Below are 23,950 nucleotides of genomic sequence, written 5' to 3' on the forward strand. Positions count from 1 at the left end.
TAATAATAGATTGAAGCATGTTCCAATGAGGCTTCAGGATTTGGTTGAATCCAATTCTGCTGCTGCAAAGGGCCCACAACATCACATACACGCCCAGCTTTGAGTTACTAGAATTGATCAAAGTTTGCCCATTTAACACAGTGGAAGGGCATCCTGAATGTGAAGCCAGGACTTGGTCTCCGCAAGCACAGTCACACCAGTGACAAATGTGAAGAGGAAAAGCTCAAGCAAATTTTCCCTCCTGTTGGTTCTCTTGCTGCAGGGCCTGTCCGGCAGCTCTGTGCTGAAGGTCTCAGCCAATTAGTTCTGTTGTGTTTCTACCAAGTCACTTTTGGTGCTGGACATTACAGGTGGCACCCTCTGTGTTTCCTTCAGATCTCCCTCAACATAAAGTACTACTGATTCATCAGCCAATGGTTTTGTGGTAGTGGTTACCAGGAAGGGCTTTTCTTACCTGTGTTTGATCTTAGACTTCATGGGGTCTGAAGTCAATGTTGAGGACCCCAGGATAACTCCTTCCCAGTTATACTACATGGTGTTCCCATATATCTGCAGCCCTTATCCTTCTAGATGAAAGTGGTCGTGTGTTTGAAAGGTGCTGACTAAGGAGATGTTCATGTTGTAGATGACAAACACTGCCTCTACTGAGTGTTCGTGATTGGTGGGGCGGTGGGGGTGGGGGTGGGGGGGGAGGGGGTGGGGAGTGAATATTTGAAGATGTGGTCCCAATCAAGTGGGCTACTTTTTCCTGGTTTCTGTCAAGCCTCTTGTGTTGTTGGAGCTGCACCCATCAAGGCAAGTGCAGAGTATTCCATCACACTCATGACTTCTGCCTTGTTGCTGGTGGATAGGCTATCGGCAGACAGAGGATGAGTTACTTGCAGCAGGATTCCTATCCTCTGTCTTGCTTTTATAGCCATTGTTTTTATATGGCAAGTCTAGTTCAGTTTCTGGTCAATGGTAATCCCCACGATGTTGTTAGCGGGGTATTCTGAGATGGTAATGACTTTGAATATTAAGGGACGATGGTTAGATTCTCTCTTGTTGGAGACATCAACTGGCATCAGTGTGGTTTGAATGTTACTGCAACTATTTATCCCAAGCATGGATATTGTCCAGGTCTTGCTTCATTTTGACATGTAGTGCTTCAATGTCTGAAGAGTTGCAAATGGTGCAGAACATTTTATAATCATTAGCAAACATCCCTAACTCTGACTTTATGAAGAAGGGAAGGTCATTGATGAAGCAACTGGAGATGATTGGACCTGGGACACTACCCTGAGTACTCCTGCAGAGATGTCTTGGAACTAAAATAGCTGACCTCTAACAACCACAACCATCCATCTTTGCCAGGTATGACTTAAACCAGTGGAGAGTCTGCTTTGTCCAAGGAAGAGGATATATCCAGGGATGGTGATGGGGGACGGTTTAGAATATTGTCTGTAACACATGACTTTGTCAGGCGCTTGTTTGTCTCATGAGAGAATGTGAAAAATTTTGGCATAATCATCCAATTATTGGTAAAGAGGACTTTGCAGGATCAACAGGGCTATGTTTCTTGTGATGAGGCAGATGCTAGGAAATTTATTTGGTTTCATTTCTTTTCAACACTTTTTTTTTCCATAGTGTATTCCAAACGGGTAGCTTGATCAGCCATTTCAGAAGCAATTAAGATGCAACCACATTGCTGTAGCTCAGGAGACACATGTAGGCCAGGCAAGGTAAGCATCGTTAGACACAAGAAGACTGCAGATGCTGGAATCCAAGATAAACAAGCAGGAGACTGGAAGAACACAACAAGCCAGGTAGCATCAGGAGATGGAGAAGTCAATGTTTAGGGTGTAACTCTTCTTCAGGACTGAGGTTGGGTGTGAGAAGAGCTGCAGATAAAGGGGGTGGTAGGGGCAGGGTGGTGAAGAGGGGAAAGGTGAAGACAGGCAGAGAGTACGACCTGGTTAGTTAATGGGTGGAATGAATCCGGTAGGCGACTGGAATGAGAGGAAGGGAGGGGGAAGGGTTTGGAAGGGACATTCTTCAATTTCAAATAACCTCCCTTCCCTTCCCCTGACTCCCTTTCCACCCCCTCCCCCTCCCTTTCACTCCTCTCAGCCATCTACCAGATTCATTCCTCTCATTTGACCAACCAGGTCATGCCCACTGCCTGTCTTCACCTATTCCCACTTCACCACCCTACCCCTGCCACCTCCTTTATCTGCAGCTCCCCTCACACCCACCCTCCGTCCTAAAGAAGAGTTACACCCAAAACGTTGACTACTTCACCACCTGATGCTGCCTGGCTTGCTGTGTTCTTCCAGTCTCCTGCTTGTCTATCTAAGCATGACAGATTTCCTTGCCAAAAGGACGTTAGTGAACCATTTAGGTTCACTGACACTGGTTATCTGATCATGATAAGGCTAGCTGTAATTCCATATTTTATTGAATTGAGACTCCACCAGCTACTACAGTTTATTTTGACTGCATTATTAATACAATGACTTCACTATCCCCCATCTCCCTGGCCACTTGGGGTATGCCAGAAAGCATTGTTTCCTGCAAGATGAATTTACATTTAGGCAAGGTGTTCCAGAGTATCTAATTATTGTGGTCCTATACCCATATAATACTTCAAGACAGCAGGAAAAAAGAATAAAACGTAAATATTCCGTAATAGACAATCGACAATAGGTGCAGGAGTAGGCCATTCAGCCCTTCGAGCCTGCACCGCCATTCAATATAATCATGGCTGATCATTCCTAATCAGTATCCTGTTCCTGCCTTATCTCCATAACCCTTGATTCCACTATCTTTGAGAGCTCTATCCAACTCAGCCCAGTCGCTTCAGTCTTTCAGTGTAAGGTAATCCTGCCATTCCAGGAATTGACCTCGTGAACCTACGCTGCACTCCCTCAATAGCCAGAATGTCTTTTCTCAAATTTGGAGACCAGAACTGCACACAGTACTCCAGGTGTGGTCTCACCAGGGCCCTGTACACCTGCAGAAGCACCTCTTTGCTTCTATACTCAATCCCTCTTGTTATGAAGGCCAGCATGCTATTAGCCTTCTTCACTACCTGCTGTACCTGCATGCTTGCCTTCATTGACTGGTGTACAAGAACACCTAGATCTCTCTGTACTGCCCCTTTACATAAATTGATTCCATTGAGGTAGTAGTCTGCCTTCCTGTTCTTGCCCCCAAAGTGGATAACCATACATTTATCCACATTAAACTGCATCTGCCATGCATCTGCCCACTCACTTAACTTGTCCAAGTCACCCTGTAATCTCCTAACATCCTCATCACATTTCACCCTGCCACCCAGCTTTGTATCCTCAGCAAATTTGCTAATGTTATTGCTGATACCATCTTCTATATCATTAATGTTCTGAGCCTGCTACATTTTATGCAAAAAATGATATAATTCCGCTGGTAAACATAACTAAAAATACTATAAAACTTTAAAGAAAATATATCATTTTTGTACCTTAAGATCTATTATTTTTAGGATGTTTTTTGTACAGAGGTACTTTATACAAGTGTTGTCTACAGCAGGTTGTGGTGCTACTTTACTTTCATATATTCCATATATGAAAAGATATTTTAAAAATGTAATCAAGCCACCCAAATTACATCAAGAAGTAGTTACTGTAGATATTATATTTATATTTTCTTAGGAACTCCAGTATATTCAGTAGCATGGGGTCCAGATTCTGACAAGATTCTTTACACTTTGGGAAAACAACTGATCATTAAGCCTCTTCAACCAAATGCCAAAGTCCTTCAGGTTTGTACATTTTAGGTTTACAAGATGTTCATGCTCTCAGTAATATGTAAATAATTCAAATACAATATTAATTAAATGTTCTCTTTGTCTTTGCCTATAATGATTCTGTCTGTTGAACTTCTGGATCAGACATTTCGGATTGCAGATTTTTTTTTTCATCTTGACAATGAAATTACAATATATTTTGTTAGAACCCTTCCAAAAACTAGACTTTTAAGTTTGCATCTTTATGAGGGACTATAAAACAGATCGCTATGCAAAAACTGTCACATTTTAAAGAAAAAACCCTAATTGGAGTGGCAGTCAATATTTACTTTTATCGCAAATTAAATAAATGGCTATAAACTTGAACAATGTTTCAACACCAGTTACTGTGGTGCAAAAATAACTTTGGCCGCAAGTGCTGTGCACTTCAGCTTGCCTGCTTTGAAATATGACCAATTCTATCCTAATTAATGTGTCAACGAGCAGAAAATAGTCAATTGTTTTGCGAGTGAAATTTTAAAAATTCCCAGAAAGTTTGCTTGCTTGGAAACGTTTAAAAGTATTTCTACTTTTTTTTTAAGTGCAAATGGGCAATGTGTACTGAAATATCATAGCACTGATTAAATATTGACATGATTTCACATTAAGATTTTTAACATAAATACTGCCATTGTGTAGCATTTCACAGTGGTTGAATTTTCTCAGTCTCTGAACAAAGTGGGAAATCAAGAGAAAATAAGATGTAATCGAAATAGTTTTTTCTTCAATGCAAGAATTTCACTGTTCAGTTTTGCATTATTATTCCAGTTTGAGCAGGGAATTGAGAACCTTGCCAATGAGTGGTGAGAAGTCAATTTGCAAGACATTAATGTCTCATTAACCTGTTTCTCATCTCATTTGTACACTGTTTGCTATTTTCCCACGTGACTGAGGTGAGACAGCAATAATTCCTACATGAAAGTCAAAGCAGCTACCTGGCGGTTCCAATCTACCACGTGATTTTTTGGGTCTCCACCTTGGCCAGCAAACCCCACCAACTCAAGGCAAGGCCTCTGAATTGCAATCGTCTATACACATCCATCCACAGGGTTTGACATCAGTCACACATCGGCTTCACTGCATCATCACAACACCTTTCTGACTCATTTAGAATATATTTATCAACTTCAGTGCTGCATCTTAGAATAAGTCCGAAGTCACCCGATGCCTGATTATTGTTGAACACGTTTATTTAAAATCACAAGCTTTCGAAGCGCTGCTTCTTCGGCAGTTCACCTGATGAAGGAGCATTGCTCCAAAAGCTTGTGATTGTAAATAAACATTTGGACTATAACCTGGTGTAGTGTGACTTCTGACAATCAAACACCAGCATCTCCACATCATGGCACTTTGGAATGCATCTGTACTTTTCTTTGTCATGCTGCTGTGGGGCCACTTTGCACTCAGGGTGGGTCTGGAGCACATGCCATGAGGTCCATCTCAGGACTCTTTCCTTGCTTTGCTAGCATTTACACACTGTGTTTATTTAGAGCATAGCATCTTCATCTTACCTTGTGTTTTGTTGCTCAATTTATGGACTCAATGTAGTTCTATTTTGCCTTGAGTTTAGTGCAGTTACAAAGCCAGGTAGCTTATTATCTGTGGCGCCACTGATGACAGCATCTCTGAGCTGACAGAGGACTACTCTCTTTAGGCTTTGAGACATATCCATTTAATTGAAACACATTCAGTATTTTCCACAAAAACTACTAACACATTGCTGTAGATGCAACATTGATGTAGCACAATGCCATTCAGCAGCTTGTCATGCACTGCACTGTTGGAGGTTGTGTCTTTTCTGTGAGAGGTTAACTTCAGGCTCCATCTGCCTGGTTCAGTGAATCTAATAAATCCTATTGTACATTTTTAAGGAAAAACAGGTGAATTATCTTTGGTGTCTTGGCCAATCTTTATCTCTTCATCATCACAGAAGAAAGATTATCTGGTTGTTATCATGTTGCTGGTTGTGGGAGTTTGCTTTGCATAAATTAGTTGCTTTTTGCATTTCAAGAGTGACTACACTTCAAAAACTACTTCATTTGTAGAAGTACTTTAAGATGTTCAGTAACAAATGGTGCAATGTAAATGCCAATATTTCTCCTGATCATTGACCACCAAGTATGACTGGGTGCAGGCAGATCATGAGCTTTCCTCATCCATCTTGGCCTAACCAAGGTACCTATCAACATGTGCAGGGAGCAGGTGTTTTGGGGGATAATTCAGTCCCAACTGTTTACCTGTCTTCTGCTCTGCCTACCCCAGGAGATGGTGCCTCTACCAGTATATCCTTTTCTTAAATACAGGACCAAAACACTATGCAGTGCCCCAAGTGCAGCCTCGCCAGCACTTTGTGCAGTTGTAACAAGACCTCCTTGTAATTAAACTCCCAACATCATAGCAATAAAGCCGATAATTGCATTTGTCTTTTTAATTACTTGTTACCTTTCTAAGTTTCATGCGCAAGAACATCTCGATCCCTCTGAACTGTACTTTTTTGGGGAGGCTGTACCTGGGACACTGCATAGAGTTTTGGTCCTGTATTTAAGAAAAGGATATACTGACAGAGGCACCACCTCCTGGGGTAGGCAGAGCAGAAGATAGGTAAACGGTTGGGCTGAATTAAATAATAACCTGTCTTTTGATTCTGCCAACTAAAGTGCATAAGCTCACACTTTCCTTATATTAAACTCCAACTGTCCAGTTTTTGCCAAAAAATTTGTATTGCTTTTATATGAAATTATTTTTCTGTCTTAGACTTTAACCATTTCAAATGCATGAACTAAATTCAAAGGTCTAAGAAAATCACAAAACCTCAATTAATTAAGGAAGAACTTGAAAAAGCAGTTAAAATCCACAAGACCTTTTGTTATCTGAGGGTAGACTATCTTCATGATCTGTTGAATTTGTTACAATACGGCAGTGAACCAATAGGATATTTGAGGCCCAAATATGATGGCGAACCGCATTCCCTGGTAATTCCCAAATTGACAAAACTGAGCTGATAATGATGTAATCAGACAAATGAGACATCTCCAAAACCAGTGAGATTTGAAAATTGAAAACTAATTAGGAAAGAGTGACAAGGCAGCGTAATTTAAAATTCACAAATTCAATGTGAAATCAGTTACAGAAAGAAAGGTAGGCAGACAAAACGAAGAAATAGATTAATCACAAGAGTTTTTTAAAAGGGCAGAAAAGAGAAGTAACCATCAAAAATTTGAATAAATCTCCTAAAACAATCTGTATTAAAGGATTGAGAGTCTACTTCATAAAAAGTTTGGTTGAAGTCATTAACAATCATCACATTGTCAAAAGTGTACGTCCTTTGCTAATTGCTATGCCTAATTTTCTATGGCAAGTTTAGTGTGTAATTAATATGCAAATACTATAACTTGTAAATATCACAGTTTTGCCATTGATGGGGTATTTTTTTCTTTGCTACAAGCAGCCTACAGAGTTGCACACTAATAACAACATGCACCTTCAGATACCATTTTCAGCAAAACTCGGCCCTTGATTTCTGAGAACAGCAAAGGAATAAGTATGGGATTATCAACACAAATGTTAGTTATTGGAAATAACTGAAACTGCTTCAGCATGTTGACATTATTTTAAGCAATGCAGTTTTAACTTACTGTCTCCAGTAGATGGAGTATATAATAACTTCTGTATCTAATGATACTCATTGTCTATAGAAAGCTACCTCAAAGTGACAAGCAAATTATAAGTTACTGATGTAGAGAAAGAAAGGTAGAAAGTTGAAGGATTGCAAACGTAGTTGAAGAAAGGATTTTTACCAAGTGTTTAAAAGCCAGGAGAGTGTGCAAAAGTATAGGGATCCAGTGAAGGCAATCCAGAAGGCTTTTGCTTAGTGAATGAATATGCAATCCCTTGTGGGGAAATTGAAGAATGAAAAGCAACAGGTTTGAAACCAAAATGTATGTTTAGATGATATAAGTGATGTCATGTGAGTTGTTCAGTATAAAGATTTGAAAGCAAGTGCCAAGATCTCAAAGTGAGCTAATTAGACCTTGGAGCCACTGGAGCTTGGGCAAAGACAGGATACGGGGATCTACATGAGTCAGTGGGCCGAATCTTTTGAGTCAATCGCGATGAATTGCCACTCTGCTTCATTTTACTTGTATTTCCTGGAGGTACATGTTTCAAATCTGAACTTTAAATTTAAAGAAATTAAGAAATGTGGAATCTACCTGTTTAGGAAGCCTTCCAGTGCAGGGCCAATTCAATAATATCATCAGCCAGAAGTAAAAGCAGGTTTTAGGACCTCCCTCTAAATTTTCCAGGGTATCAATTAAAGTAAGTTGGAACTTTACAAAGTTTCCAACTCTAACTCAGAGTTGACAACTTGTCCGAAGGGTTCCAAAGCTATTGGAAACTGAAATCTTGTGAACAATTACTGCACATTCAGTGTGTTGGAACCTCCAAGGCATCCCGTAATCTGACTTGTCAGGATCTCTGGCTATCTGAAACTGGAAGATCTGGGCAAATGTCTTTTAAATCAGTCATATTGTGAAGGATAGAAATATAGTTAAAGTATTTTGCTGAGGAAAAAAGGTATGGGTAGTGATAAATAATATTTTAAAGATGAAAGAAAATGGTCATGATATTGGGTTTTATAATGGAAAAGAAACTCACCTTCATAACATAACAGGAGTATCGAGCCTGCTCCACCATTCAATATAATCATGGCAGACTCTATCTCAGTGCCACTTCATCCTCAAAGCCTTTGATGCATCTAATGTCAAGAAATCTTTCTTGGATGTATTCAATGTATTCACCTCCACAAACTTGTGTGGTAAAGAATGCTGCAAGTTCACCACCTTCCTTGCTGACACAATTTTTCATCTGAAATAGCCTTCCCATATTGACAGACCATGATCCCTGATCTAAATCCTCCCAGATAAGAGAAATCATCCCTGCATCCAATCTGTCAAGTCCTGAGAATATATGTTTTGATGAGATCCCTTCTCATTCTTCTAAACTCCAGTGAATACAAGCCTAGTCAACCTAACCTCTGACAATTCTGACATCCCAAAAATCAGACTGGTGAAACCTTTGCCCACTCCCTTTGTGGCAAGTATATCCTTTTCTTTGGTAAGGAAAACAAAATAGCACCTAATACTGCAAGTGTGATCTCAAGACCTTATAAAGCTGCAGTAAGACATCCTTGCTTCTGAACTTAAATCCTCTTACAATAAAGGCCAATATACTGTTTGACTTCCAACCTTACTGCTGCACTCGAATGCATGCTTACAGTGGTTGATTCACAAGGCAACCTAGGCAACTTGTTAATGTACATTAACATTTCCTAATCTAAAGCCATTTAGCTAATACAAGAACAGAAATAACTGGAGAAACTCAACTGGTCAGACGGTGGGGGAAGGATGGATGGGGGTGCAGGGTTGGGCGCAGGCAGAAGAGGGCGGGGTTTAGTCTCCTGAACGGGGTGCAGACTGCACAGAAAACTCCGAGCCCCAGAGAAAATCAATTATCCAAATGAAATAGTGCCCGCCATCTCGTTCAGATAATAGAGGTTCCTCTATATCTGCTAAAGACTGGAGTGTGGGAAGGGAAAAGAATAACTGATAGGTGGAGATCGAGCTCAGAGAGAGAGAGAGAGAGAGAGAGAAAACAATCGTTGGACAAATGAAGGAATGGATAATTGTGAGCAGAGAACAAGAAGCTGGTAATGGAGACCATTAGCGTATAAAAGTGGTTTGGTTGTAATGAAAGTAAACCATGTGGCAACAAAGCCTGGTGTATGGCGATAGGAGAAGAACTTGGAAGAAGGTTCTTAATAAACTCGGTATTGAGTCCTGAGGCTGCAGGATCCCAAAGTAGAAAATGAGATGCTGTTCTTCCAGCTTAGGCTGAGTTTTGATGAAGCAGTGCAGCAGGCCTGAGAGAAATGTTAGTCGGGGAACAAGGTGGTATGTTGAAGTGGCAGGCAACCAGAAGCTCAAGTGTTCCGCAAACTGGTTACTCAGTCTGTGTTTTGTCTCCTGAGTGTGGCAGAGACTGCATTGCAGACGAGATTGAATGAAGTACAGGTAAATCACTGCTTCATCTGAAAAGTGTGTCTGGGGCCTTTGATGAGGAGCAGGGAGGAAGTAAATGGGCAGGTGTTACGCCTTCTGCAATAGCATGGGAAGATGCCACTAGGTTTGGGAGATGGAGGAATGGACTCGGATGTCCTGGCAGGAACGGTCACTGCAGAAAGCTGAGAAAAGGTGGTGGCATCCTGCTGGAAGTGGTGAAAATGGCAGCTTATGATTCCTTGGATGTGTTTGCTGCTTGGGTAGTGAGTGAGGACCAGGAAGACCCTATTTGTGTTTTTAGGGGGATGAACAGAGACTGGATGACTTCTTTGATAAATATCCATGTCCTATTCCAAAAGGAACCCTGCCACTTCAACACAACTCTACTCCCTGACCAAAATCTCAAAAGAGCCTGCTGCAGTACTCCAGCAAAGCTCAGCACCAGCTAGAGGAGCACCATCTCATTTTTCACTTCGGCATCCTGTAGCCTTCAGCATTCAATTTCAAATTCAATAATTTTAGGGCCTGAGCACTTATTTTTATGTCTTTCCTCCACCCCGAACACCAGGCCTCGACATCACATGGGCTGCTTTCACCAGAGCCAACTCACTTTTACTCACTAAGGGTCCCCATTAGCTGCTTTTCTTTCTCCCTGGTTCACCATTATCCATTCCTTTGTCTGTCCAGCTGCTGTTCTTGTTCTCTGGACTAAATCTCCATAAATCATTTATTCCTTCCCCTCCCCCTGCTCCATCTTTAGTTCATGTACCAACATTTTTATAGTTCCAGTCAATCCTAAAGAAGGATCACTGGGCTTGAAATGTTGACTCTGCTTTCTCTTCACCGATGTTGCCAGACTGTTTGAGTTTGTCCCATTCTTTCTGTTTTTGTTTTCGATTTCCAGCACCTGCAGTTCTTTGTATTTTGTTTAGCATTTAATGAATACTCTATCATTTTGATTTTTCCAACTGAAGTAGTTAACTTCACACTCGACCATGTTGTACCACCTCTACATTTAACCACTCACTCAACTTGTTTCGATTACCTTGAAGCCTCTTTACAACCTCTGTACCACTCAAAATTTCACTTAAACTGTTTTGTCAGCAAGTGTGGAATTATTATATTGGATTCCCTCATCTTAATTGTTGATGTACATCTTAAGTAGCTGGGGCTCAAGCTCTGACTGATGCATAATCCCACTACCCACTGACTTCCACCCCAAAGAGAGGCCCATTTATTTCTACTCTATTTGCTATCTGCTAACCAAACCTCAATCCATGACAATGTATTACTCCCAATCCCATATGCATCCAGCAATTCACCAAACCTTTTTATGGCTACCTTTACTACCTCCTTTAATACTCTAGGATGAGGTTTATGAGGTTATGGGAATTTATGAGCTTTCAGTTCCATCAATTTCTCTGGCACTATTTATTTACTCATACTAACTTCCTTCAATTATTCTTTCTCATTAGAACCTTGGTTCCCAAGCATTTATAGAAAGTATTTTTCTTCCCTGAAGACAGAACTAAAATAATTTTGATTGTTTTGCCATTTTCCTAGTTCTCCCTTATCAGTTCTCCTAAATTAAGGGGACCTAAATTCGTACATTTGCCTTCACTAGTATTTTTCTTTTTGAATACTTATAGAAGCTTTTACAGTCTGCCTTTATCCTCCTTGCAAGTTTACCCTAATACTCAATTTCTCCCTCTTTACCTCTTGGTTCTCCTTTACTGATTTTTAAACTGGCTCCCATTCATTACACTCACTGCTTTTTCTTACAACTTTATATGACTCCTCTTTGGATATTAATTTCTTCTGTTAACTCTAGTTGAGCCACCTTTCTGTTATGTTGTTGGTCCAGAAAGGAATGCATAACTGTTGCAATCCATACCTTAATTCCAAAAAGTTTTGCCATTGCCTATCCACTGTCATACCTTTTAATGACAGTGTCTAATTCATCGTAGCCAACCCACCTCTCACTTTTAGTTCCAAACAGCACCCAAAGTTCTAAAAATATGGACATTTTTTGACTTGCCAGCTAAGGAGGTTGACATAGTTCAGGCAGGTTCAAGTAAAATCCAGAAGATTCTGCTTTTCCAACATTTAACTAGAGGTAATTATGATTCATCCAGATTTTAATATTACATCAGCAGTTATATATTATTGTAGCAGCCTTTGAATCCGTTAAAGGAAGCATGAACATATGATAATATTATGTATATAGGAAATGGTAATTCAAGGATAAGGTAAAGGTGATGAAGAGAGAAAGATGAAAAATGAAGTAATAGCTACAAAAGTAAAGACTTCATTCCAGTTGGTATGAGAAAAACCAGTACGCAGCAGTGCTGTAAAAATGGGCAGTGAAGAAGTAATTTCAGTACAGAATAAAATTGATGCACGTGGTTGATGATGAAACTGAGAAGTCTGGACTTGTCCTGGGTTCATGGATGACCTTAGGCTAAGATATATATCTGCCATGAAAAGACAATAATAGTACAAATTACAGTGAATAAGTTAGATTGGTAGAGGGCGTCCAGGACTTTGTGCACCATTTTCGTTCAGGTTTATGGTCTGTGGCTTTGAGATCAAAAGGGTTGTATGAGGGAAGATAGCAATAATAGCATATTGTTAGATCTGCTATGGATAAGATTGCTAAAGATGGATATGAAATAGTTGTAAATTAATAAAAGTGGCAATGTCATATAGCTTGTAAGTCAAAGGAGTTGCACTTGATATTTTTAATATAGTTAATATAATTGACTAAATATTGATATGTGTAATTAAAATCAATTTAAAAATACTGATTTTAGTTTTTAAAAAGGTCAGCTGCCTAAATGAGTATGTTGTAAGGCATCATTTGTTACAATGTGTCCAGCTAAATTGTTTTTTCTTTTTATGATTAGGAAAGCTCAGTCAATGACTTATAGTTGGCTGATATTTGCGTTCACATCTGGACACCGCAGTCAGTTTATATGTTTGATTAAATCACAAGGCTATGTTATTTTAGTACACGGATTTATTTTTGAATATCAAAAGTTGTAATGAGTTTGTTTTATTTGAATAATCAAAAATGGCTATCCACCAGATTCTCTGAATTGTCTCAATGACAAAAGTATATTTAAAGATTTTTTTTCTCAAAAGTCTCAAGAATATGATTTCTGCCCATTCTTTCTTCATCTTGTATTCCTGTTCGTAGTGGAAAGCACATGACGGAGTCATTCTGAAGGTTGATTGGAATACGGTGAATGATCTCATCCTTTCCGGTGGTGAGGATTGTAAATACAAGGTTTGTATTCATGTGATTTGTTGCTTTTGAAGCTCAAGTGGAATAACATAGCTATTGAATGTGTGAGGGAATTATTCAGAGTTGATAGAATGTTTTCCAAATGGCCTCTCCTACCCTTACCTCTGTACCCTCCCCCAATCCTACAAGCCTCTGAGATATCTGTGCACCATAACTTCCACTCTATTGCACATTTCTGATTTTAATTGCTCTGCCATTAATTGTGTCAACAGCTGCTCTTGCTAAAATTCTCTGTTCCTTAACCTCTGTTTCTTACACTAAGTTTACGTCATCTGCTCTAATATCTTGTTATTTCCAGAAGGCATATGAAGAAGTGCCACATCAAAGATAATAGGGGTACCATGTTGGCATGAATAGAAGATTACCTGCTGAACAGGAACCAGGTTAGGCATGAATGGACACATTAGCAAGGTGAAATGAGCAATGTGTCACACAAGAATTGATGCGAGAATCTCAACTGTTCACAATAAATGATTTGGATCAAGGGATGGAAGATATATTTTCTGAAGTTGCTGATGACACAAAGATAGGTGGCAAAGTAATTTGTGAAAAGGACATTAAAAAGACTACATAAAGATGTTAATAGGTTAAGTGAGAAGGCAAAGATCTGGCAAGTGGAGTGTAACGTGGGAAAATGTGACATTATCCACTTTGGCAGGAAGAATGAAAAGTAAGCATTTTATTTAATTGTTAAGGAATGGGTGAAAGGTTATCAGAAATGTGGATTTAAGATTACAGTCTGATGAGCCATGGTTTTATTGAATGGTGGAGCAGACTCAAGGGCTGAATGGCCGACTCTTGTTTCTTGCTTTTATGTTTGCAAATGGTTTCATGTCAAAATTTGTTTGGTGATGCTGCTATAATGTTGCTTTAGTCATTCAACAGTACAGATGCTATATAAGTGGGGGTTGTTCTGGGTCAGAAAAAATTAAAGGAGCAGAGGTAGCTCAATTTTTCTTTTTAATCAATATATCAAAAAATAATTCAGGAGTTTCTCCCACACACTGGAAAGTAAGAAGAAAAATCATTCATGCCAATGAACTAATTTGGTAATTTCAAAGTTCATTTTCAATGATGTTACCCTGTCAGCTAAGGTAATTTGTGGTGCAGTGATAGCATCCCTATCTCTGGCTCAGAAGACCTGGGTTCAATCCTGCCTTCTCCAGAGGTATGTCATTAACATATTTGAAAAATTTAGTTAAAAATATCCACCCTCTTAAGAGAATTCTTAAGTGGACCGTTTTTTGGCAGAAGTGAGCAAACTTCTAAATATATTGATGGACTGAATCACAACTAACAATAGATTACGAACAATTTGCAAGTTGTGCACCATGTTTGCATCACTTGAAAGTAAGGAAGTTAATCTAAGGATATATAAAAAGGTGCAGCAAAGACAAGAAATAATTAAAGAGGTGGCTGCAATCATATGGTAAGTGAGATGTTCAGCACAAGAGTTTCATTGTGCAGTTGGGTATGGCTTATTAAATGACAGTCATATATATTTTCATGAGTGAAATAAACAAAGCAGAAAGAGTTACCGGGGTTAGCATGGCTTTATCCAAGGCCAGTCAAACTTAGAAAAGTGGCAGAATAGAAGAAAAAGTGGAAAGTTTATGGATTGGAATAGGAATTGTAATAGGGTTAGGATACCAAAGAGGCGCAAAATGGAAGTTGGTATGGGTGGTGGAAGGAAAGTGTTGTAAGCCAGCAGCCTGAAAGGAGACAGAAAAAGATCAGAAAGAAACGTTAGCTGAAGCTGAGAGTGTCAGCCATGGTATAGTTGGTAACACTCCATTGCCTTAAAAGATTTGCTGGTGTAAGTCACACACCCAAGGCCGTGAGCACAAAGACAAAGGCTGATACCCACGCAGGGTTGACTGATTCCTGTATTATCAGATGAGACATCAAATCACAGATTCTCTGAATTGTTACAGTCCAGGGCAGACTATTTAGCCCACCTTGTCTGCACTGGCTGTCTGAATGTACATCATGATTTATACCATCTTCTTGTCCTCTCCCTGTTAACCTTTCCATTATTTCTATTTAAGTAGCCATTAGCGCCCTCGTGAATACTTTGATTGAACCTGCCACCACAGTGTCTCCAGGCAGTGCATTCCAGACTCTAACTTCCAAAAAGTTTTTTTTTTCTCCTATCATATTTATTTCTTTTGCAAATGACTTTAAATCTGTGTCGTCTTGTTCTAGACTTGATTACAAGTGCGAACAGTTTCTCCCTGCCTACTTTGTCCAGATTTTGAAAACTTCAATCAAATCTCTTTACCTTCTCCTTTTCAGGGAAAACAATCCTAACTCTCCCATCTATCTTTATAGCTGAAGTTTCTCATCCCTTGAACTATTTTTCTGTGTGTTGTCCAATTTGATTGCATCCTTCCTGAAGCGTGGCACCTAGAACTGTACGCAATAATCTGGAAAAGATTTAACTAGTGGCTTATGCAGGTTCAACATAACCTTCTAGCTTTTATATTTTATGCTGCTATTAATAAACCCGAGGATGCTGTATGTTTTATTAACCTCTCTCTACTTGTCCTGCCAAATGACCTATGCACATATACACCAGGGTTTTTCTGCCCCACACGCACACTTTTTTTTTTACTATTTCTATATGTACTTTCAATGTACTATGTTTCAGTGTATTGCCTCACACTTCTCCACTCACTCCACCAAATTGTCGATGTCATTTTGATATTCTTCACGCTCTTCCTCTTAGTTTACAATTGTTTCTAAGTTTACCACAAAGTTTGAAGTTATCTCCTACATCCAATATCTGGATCTTTAATATAAAGAGGAACAACAAGGATCCTATTAACGTTCCAAGAAGGACCAGAAGGCTGAAGTGTTAAAACAGCGGGAGCTTTATTAAGGAGATGTTCACTTTGTAGGTAGCACGGTTAAAGAGACATGCAATGAGCTGCCAGAGGAAGTGGTGGAGGCTGGTACAATTACAGCATTTAAAAGGCATCTGGATGGATATCTGAATAGGAAGGGTTTGGAGGGATATGGGCCAAGTGCTGGCGAATGGGATTAGATTAGGTTGGGATATCTGGTCAGCATGGACGAGTTTGACTGAGGGGTCTGTTTCTGTGCTGTACATCATTATGACTCTATGGCTATGGCGCCTTTGCCCAAAATGTTTGTTGACATGATCAAACTGTTAAAAGGACAGCCCACGTACTTGCATAAATATGCAGCTCCTTTATGTCAGAGGTTCCTGAAATGAAAAAATTCACAATATTTACAATCATATATACCACAGCCAGGAGACAAGACATTCCGGAGGGCATCAATTCCTGTGTGGCTATTGGCGTACCTTGGGTATCTGATTATTTTTCTTATTGGCTTTAATCTCTGGTATTTTAGGTGCATTAGGAGCATCATCTCTTATTGTCTTTTCCTGAGGTAACTGAACATTCGGAGATTTGCACAATGTTGTGGTATTCTCCACTGGGGTACCCTGCCGCCCCCCACATCCCAGATGCTCCAGTTATTGCTCTATCATCACAAATATCCAGATCTCTATTTGGCACAGGTATTTGTAAATCTTCAATTTATGTTGTCTCAAGCATACTTGTTTTAGTTGCCAAGAATTGATCTGCATGTCTTCTCCAAACAATAACATCTCTCATCTGTAGAGTATAGGAGACCTGTCCAGTCTGTTCTGCAATGATGTACCCATTTCTCACCGGTATTATAATTCCTTACTAATACTTGTCACCCTTTTTGGAAGACGCTGCGTTTTGCTTTGTTTTCCTGTTGGGCAGCCTGATTTTGATGTTTAATCCTTGATTTTCAATTTTACTGAGATCTTCTCCATGCTTCCCAGATCCCCATTGAAAACAATGGCATGTTTCTTTAGAATTTATGATAGATCAGTCTCAAAATCCAACAGATAATTTACCTCATCCAAATTGAGTTTGATTTTCTCCAACCATTCTTCCCAATAAAGCTAGAAAATTTCCTTTGAGGATTAATAAGGGCAAATCTTAATTCTGACCATATGAACTTGACATTCACTTTTGTACAAACTGTTAAAGGCTCTGCTTCACCTGTATACATTCTTTGTGCAGTTTTTGAGAGTTTGGCATAATATGTCTAAGCTGCTTCTGATAAAAGCAAAGGCGCCATAGCCATAGAGTCATAATGATGTACAGCACAGAAATAGACCCCTCAGTCAAACTCGTCCATGCAAACCAGATATCCCAACCTAATCTAATCCCATTCGCCAGCACTTGGCCCATATCCCTCCAAACCCTTCCTATTCAGATATCCATCCAGATGCCTTTCAAATGCTGTAATTGTACCAGTCTCCACCACTTCCTCTGGCAGCTCATTGCATACACGTACCACCCTCTGCGTGGAAATATTGCCCCTTAGGTGCCTTTTTAAATTTCTCCCTCTCACCCTAAGTCTATGCCCTCTAGTTCTGGCCTCCCCCACCCCAGAGAAAAGACCTTATGTATTTATCCAATCTATGCCCCTCATGATCATAAACCACACCATAGGGCTGCTCCCTCAATAGAGAGGTGACTAGTGGCAATTTAACCTGAGGCTCAGGTTAAGTTGGGGGGAGAGGTTGTAAAGCAGAGTCCTTCATGGTAACCTCAGCCAATGTAGAAATTGAACCCACACTATTGACATGAGTATGAATCACAAACCAGCCATCCACCTAAGTGACCACCTCTCCCTTATGAGAGAGCAGCCCTGCTTCTGATGCACAGTTCAATTAAACTACCACTCCAGTATCCATCTCCATTCTTACTGGTTTGGCATTCAGTAAAGGAGTGACCCAGTATTGGTTGGTGCCACCAGCAATGACCAGTGTGTTTAAAAACAGCTCCTCGTTCGAGTGAGTCTGGGTTTTTGTTGTGCCCTTTTTTTTGTACCATGTGAATTTTTTTCTTTCTCCTTCCGTTTCTATATTTTTGCTATATTTTCATGTTTCTTCCTTAAATACAGCCTTTCAATGTGCTCTTATCTCTGCAGTTTCAGTATACTGTGTTTTTACACCAACAATTTGATGCTACGTGCCATGTTTTTCCACATTGATGGCAGTTTTGAATCTCCATTGGTGCTTGTCTTTCAACTGCCATTTTGTGATCTCTCTTGCTGGAGCTTAGGTTTTCAGTTCCCTTGGCTGCTAGTTGTATCAAGGTAACTATTTCAAGTGCTATCTTTAAGTCTAGGTTCCTTTTCATCAGTAATTTCTTGTGGTTTGCTTCATATATTTTAAACCATACCAGTCTGTCTCTGATAGCATTATTTAAGTTGTCTCTGAATTCACAGAATTCTGCTAACTTCCTTAAAATTGCTATGAATTGGTAGATGGTTTCACCATCATACTGGTTGCATTTGTGGATTCTAAACTTTCACCAATCTCGAGTCGTTTGGTGAAAAATGGTTCTGTAACACTCAAACTATTTCTTCTGAAGCTTTAGTACCTGGTTTCTCTGGCTGTACCAGCCCATTCAAAAAGTTAAAAATTTTCTCCCATAATACTTGGGAATGCAAGGATAATTATATTTACTTCGTCGCTCCGAAAGCTAGTGTGTCTCCAATTAAACTTGTTGGACTATAACCTGGTGTTGTGAGATTTTTAACTATATTTGCTTCAGTTTTGTAGCTTCAACAAATAATGGACCCTCCCTGTGTAATAGTTCCAGCTCTCTCTATCTTCATTTTACGGTCTTAATAGCACTAAAATTTCCTGTCTTTTTTAAGTGGTGTTGGATAAGGCTGACGATAACTAGAACTGCTAAGAGGCTTAGACAGCTGTTATGTGATTGGAATTACGCTGAATCATTCCAGCCTGTTAAGAGCTAAGATCGCAGGAAATCAGTAACTGCTATCTATACCAAATAAGACCAAAACATTCTTGGCACTTTCTGTAAAGCAGCCCAGAAAATTGTTGATTTTTAGCAAGACTTCGAAGAATAACTCTGCAGGAGGTACCCTACATCAGGAGGCATGGTGAAGACATCAAGCAGAGTTCCAGCCTGGCCAGCTGCCAACTTTTCCAGATAATAATATTTGGAGTTATTTACAGAACCCATGGCAGTGATTGAGATATCTCTAGTAGTTAAAAGCATGTGTTGTTCATTTAATTATTTCATAAATTAATAGTTATATACAGCTGTAAAGGTCTCTGCTGTATTTTCATCTATGTATGTACTGTTGCCTCTCCGAGTTGGGCATCAGCGGTAAGACCTGCATAGCATGATGTTCCATGAAAACCTTAGTGCTGCCTCACTTCTTCACATTTAGAAAAAAAGGGTGTTTCTGACACTGCCTGTTTCTTCCCAACCACCCCACCTCAAGATATTTCCCTTCATGTAGGGTTCTCATTACTCAGTGTTCCTTCAGGGTAGAGCACTTGGTGAGCTTCTTCTACACTGTTCAGCTCTTCTCTGGGGTGAATTCTTATTGTCTTCCCCTTGCCAACTGTGACTGCTTTGGTGTAGCAATGGCATATTTTGTTTTCTTCTTAGTACCAACCTGGAGGATCTAAAGACCGTTTTTATCCTCATCACCAGTTTTCTACTTGTGTTACATTCCAAGAAGTACCTGGAGTCTGAAGTGTCAGGAAAGGTTATCAAGGAGAGGTTCATTCTACAGCTTAAACTGCTATTTCACCCCCAAGATGGCTGATAACATTACCATTACATAAAATGATCGGACTCTTAAAGTGACAGTACACCATAATTACAGCCACCAAACTCTGACTTCATTACAAACTTGCCTCCAGCCTCTATTCCCTATTATTTAGACAACCTTGTAGCAACATGGAAATTCCATATTTTTTCCATGATATTTTAGTCTGTGAGCTACATCTTTTGTCACAAAGTTGTTGGGAAACAGTGTACCAAATGTCTTTTGGAAGTCTATCTACACTGCATTAACAGCATTATTCACATTAACCCCCTCTGTTACCTTTCAAAGAACTCCAGCAAGTCAGCTAAACATGGTTTTTCCATAAGAGTTATCCCATGTTTGTCCACGTGTCAGTTGATTCAATCCTGAATTCTAGATGTTGCCCCACTATCAAATTTAAACTGACTGATCTGTTAAACTTATAAGGCCCTAATATGATATGTCAACACTTCAAAGAAGAGCAAGGAAGCTACCCTGTTTGTCCTGTGAATTATTCAGTGACCAATATTTATTCATCCATCAAAATCATTAAACTGATTGCATCATCATTACCGCATTACTATTTGTGGAAATTGACTTCCATATTTCTTTCTTCTGATGTCGAGTCACCAATGTATTTTACTGGCTGTAAAATAGAGAGATTCTGAGCTTGCAAAAGGTGCTATAAAAATACAATTCTTTGTTTTTGTGAAATGCACAGTGAAAATTACAAACAGTATAAATAGATCTGACGGAGATTTGTTAAGGTGTATGATCACTTAGAAGCCACCTTGTTAATTACTGTCACTTTGGGGAAGACAACATAAAACACTCCCAAGTTTGAGGGCTGAGTATTAAGTAAACATGCACACAGCTGGATTAAAAACTGTGCTCCCAGGCTCCAGCTCAGCCTGACACATGCCTGCCTGAAAATCTGTGATGAGACGTGAAATCAATGGGGAAAGTATAAGGAACTCGGTTTAGGTATACTCATTAGAGATTAATCATGGACATTGACAAGGAGCTTCCTATGCTACTGATATTTTTCCAGACTCGAAGAAGGGTAGAAAGAAAATAAACAAGAAAATGGTTCTGTGACAACCTGAGTTTTATGCCACAATTAAAATTGTATGTGCATTTTTAAAAAAGGAGTGATTTTTCAACTTGGTTTTTAAATGCTCTGGAATAGCAATTAATACATTGTAGTGACAAATATTGATATTAACAAACAGTATTTATTGCAGGTAATTAGTGTTTTGCCCTTCACTGAAGGACCAGTGAAAGTCCCATTCATTTTCCTTCAGAAGTTCTGCCACTTACATGGCCAACAACTCCCTTATCTGGGATTCAAATGTTGTGGGTGCAGAAACATTATTTGCCCAGGGGAAGGGCCTTAATAGCTATTTGCTTTGAGTGCCCCTGTGCCTCGAGACTTGGGCAATGGCATTTGTGAATCAAAGGTTCCCATCTAATGTATTTTGTTAAAATTGAACCTTACCTCCATTGAAATATAATGTGGCAAAAATTGTATTTTGTGTGTATATATCATTTTAAGAGTTTGGATTTCAAAATGTAAATGGGTGTTGATTATTTTTGTAAAGATTTACTTTAAAGAAAAGGTCAGAGTGTCCTTCCAGAACATTGACCTAATCCAGTATTTGGCTGAAAGTAGGTGACTACAATTCCTTATGGTGTTAATGGAACATTGGCTCTACTGTAGGTTCACCACCAATCAAAAAAAAATTCAAAGCTTTGTTTACAGTACAGAAGACATTCAGCTAGGCAAGGTTTTTCTCAACTTAAAAGTGAGTTTTACAATTTAGATTAGACGAGAACGTCTGTTTGTTAGTTTTAGAAGCCAATTTAATTTCTCTCCTAGAATAAAGATTCAGAATGCTACAAGAAATAGGTTACCACCATGGTAATTTGGTGAAATTTCCAAACTAGCAGAGTTTGGTTAGAAATCTACCAATTACCGAAGAGGAAAAATTAAAGTTCAGGAATAATACATGTTGGCATATTTGGAAAGGACTCCCCAAATTGTCTACATTGACACTGGGGGATAAAAAGGTGAAAGGAATCTGTTAAGTAGAACACCATAGAACTGAAAAAAGGAATATAATCTTTCTGGACTTGAATCTCTGAAACAGATAGTTGGCAAACCAATTGAAGCTAGGTCTTACTGAGTTTTTTGAGATCATTCTAACTGTTGTATTTCCTTTGATATTTATATTTTTGTTTTAATGCACTTCTGTTCTGCTGTAAAAGAAACTTTGCATTCTTATGCAAATATGTCTCCAGGACTAACCACCACATTAATTAACTAAACGTGAAAAACATATGATCTATTAAGCCAGTTCCATTTTGTGATCTAATTTGTCCAATGGTGCTATCAGCTGTGACTGTAACATGATAGAAAAGATATACTAAATTATTTACTTTGTTTTCTGAAAACATTTCTGAAACAATGTTTTTTGTCTATTTTTAGGTATGGGATAGTTATGGACGTCTGTTGTATTGCTCTCAGGCACATGACTATCCTATAACATCTGTGGCTTGGGCTTCTGATGGACAACTATTTGCTGTTGGATCATTCAACACTCTTCGTCTATGTGATAAAACTGGGGTAGGTAATTTTCTTGTCTCTAAATATGAATAAACTAATAGACAATTGCCATTGGTGTTGTGCAATCATAATTATTGAAGTGTTTAAAAACTTGTAGACCTTAATTCATTTTGTTTTCCAATAATTTTCTTTTTGCCTTTTTCTCATCAAAGTGTTTACTCTATCCTATGATGCCATTGCATAGATTTTGCTTCATCTGCATTTCATTTTTTGTATCAGAGCTTTGGCAGTATTAGCAGGCTATAATCAAACTTTATTCTACAGTCATCTAATATCCATATGTGGCCCCACAATTGGTTCAGTGGTCACAGGGTAATGGTAAAAATGGGGAGACTAGGCAGATTTTTGTCTTTCTCTTCTGAGGCTAACTAAAGTGATTCATTGAAGAGACAGACCATAGGGGTAATGTTATTTTACTCTATCCTTCCTGATTACATATTGTTTTAAAGCAAGTGGGGTATGCATTCTACCAGTGGTCAGAAACTGCTATCTCTGAAGTAAAGTCTGTAGCAAGCTTGTACACATCTGCATATATTGATTTCCCATGCAACGTTTTTAAATATCAATAGTATTGCCTCTTTAACATTAAGAATATTCCACAGCAAGTTTAAAGTATTTCAAAAAAGTCCAACAAACCAGAAACTGCACCTTTATTGACATTTGTGATATAACATGCATGGTTTAAATATGTTTTAATCCCATTCATTTTTGGATTTTATTTTGAATTTTTCAGCAGGGGACCTATAAGTTTTCTGTGTGTGTGAAGGTATTTCATGATTAACGTTTCAGTATTTCTATAGCCTTGGTGACTTCTTTCAAAAAAAGAATATTAGACGGAATCTTCCTAGACTTTCTTCTGTTGATTAATGGGAATTAATTTACATTGAAAGATTAATCACGAGTGGGCAAAATAAACAGCTGTGTTAGGCTTTCAGTATAGAAGGTATTGTGTTTTTTTTTTACTTGGGGAAACACCCACAACTTGAAAAAAGGTTTTGGATTTCAGTTTGGCAGTTTCCCAGAGACCTTCACAAAGATTGCATATGTTATTAGAACCCTCACACAATTTCCACTTTTTGTTATCACTTTTGGTTTGGAGCTATGAACTGTGAGCTGAGAGTGACCTTTTGAATTTTGAGCAGCAGCTTGTTGCTTAAAAAAAGATAAACAAGCAAACTGATATTTGCTTATGAGGTCAAGCCTGAAAAATAATTGCAGGTTGATTCTTGTTCCAAGAATGCTGTAGATGTTTTGGTTTCAGATATACATTGTTTTCAAACAAATGGCAGATGTTTGAAAGTTAATAGGGGTCCAGTAGGAAGACAACAAGCCTAACAAAGGGAAACCAAAGTTTGAACAGTGTTGGTCAGAAGGATTGTGGCTACAAAAGCTATAGGATGGAGGTTTGATTGTTCCCTGGTTATCTTCTCATTATCAATTTACTGAAAATTTTGAGAATAGAATCTCTGTTACAAGTATTAAATGACTAGTCCTCAGAGCTTAGTGGA

At 38.9% G+C, this 23,950-nt stretch overlaps 1 protein-coding gene across 7 annotated transcripts in view; it reads left to right on the top strand.

Annotated features, from left to right (window-relative positions):
* The window catches only part of ift80 (intraflagellar transport 80 homolog (Chlamydomonas)), a 227,109-nt gene that overhangs the window by 75,334 nt on the left and 127,825 nt on the right, over positions 1-23,950 (top strand). For all 7 annotated transcript variants that reach the window (XM_043702073.1, XM_043702075.1, XM_043702076.1 and 4 more), the window contains 3 exons: positions 3,672-3,781; positions 13,064-13,153; positions 22,305-22,442. In XM_043702073.1, coding sequence (XP_043558008.1) covers positions 3,672-3,781; positions 13,064-13,153; positions 22,305-22,442 — 338 coding nt within the window. The remainder of the gene's footprint in view (positions 1-3,671; positions 3,782-13,063; positions 13,154-22,304; positions 22,443-23,950) is intronic.

Source organism: Chiloscyllium plagiosum, chromosome 13 (assembly GCF_004010195.1).
Source record: "Chiloscyllium plagiosum isolate BGI_BamShark_2017 chromosome 13, ASM401019v2, whole genome shotgun sequence".
Classification (NCBI taxonomy): Eukaryota; Metazoa; Chordata; class Chondrichthyes; order Orectolobiformes; family Hemiscylliidae; genus Chiloscyllium; species Chiloscyllium plagiosum.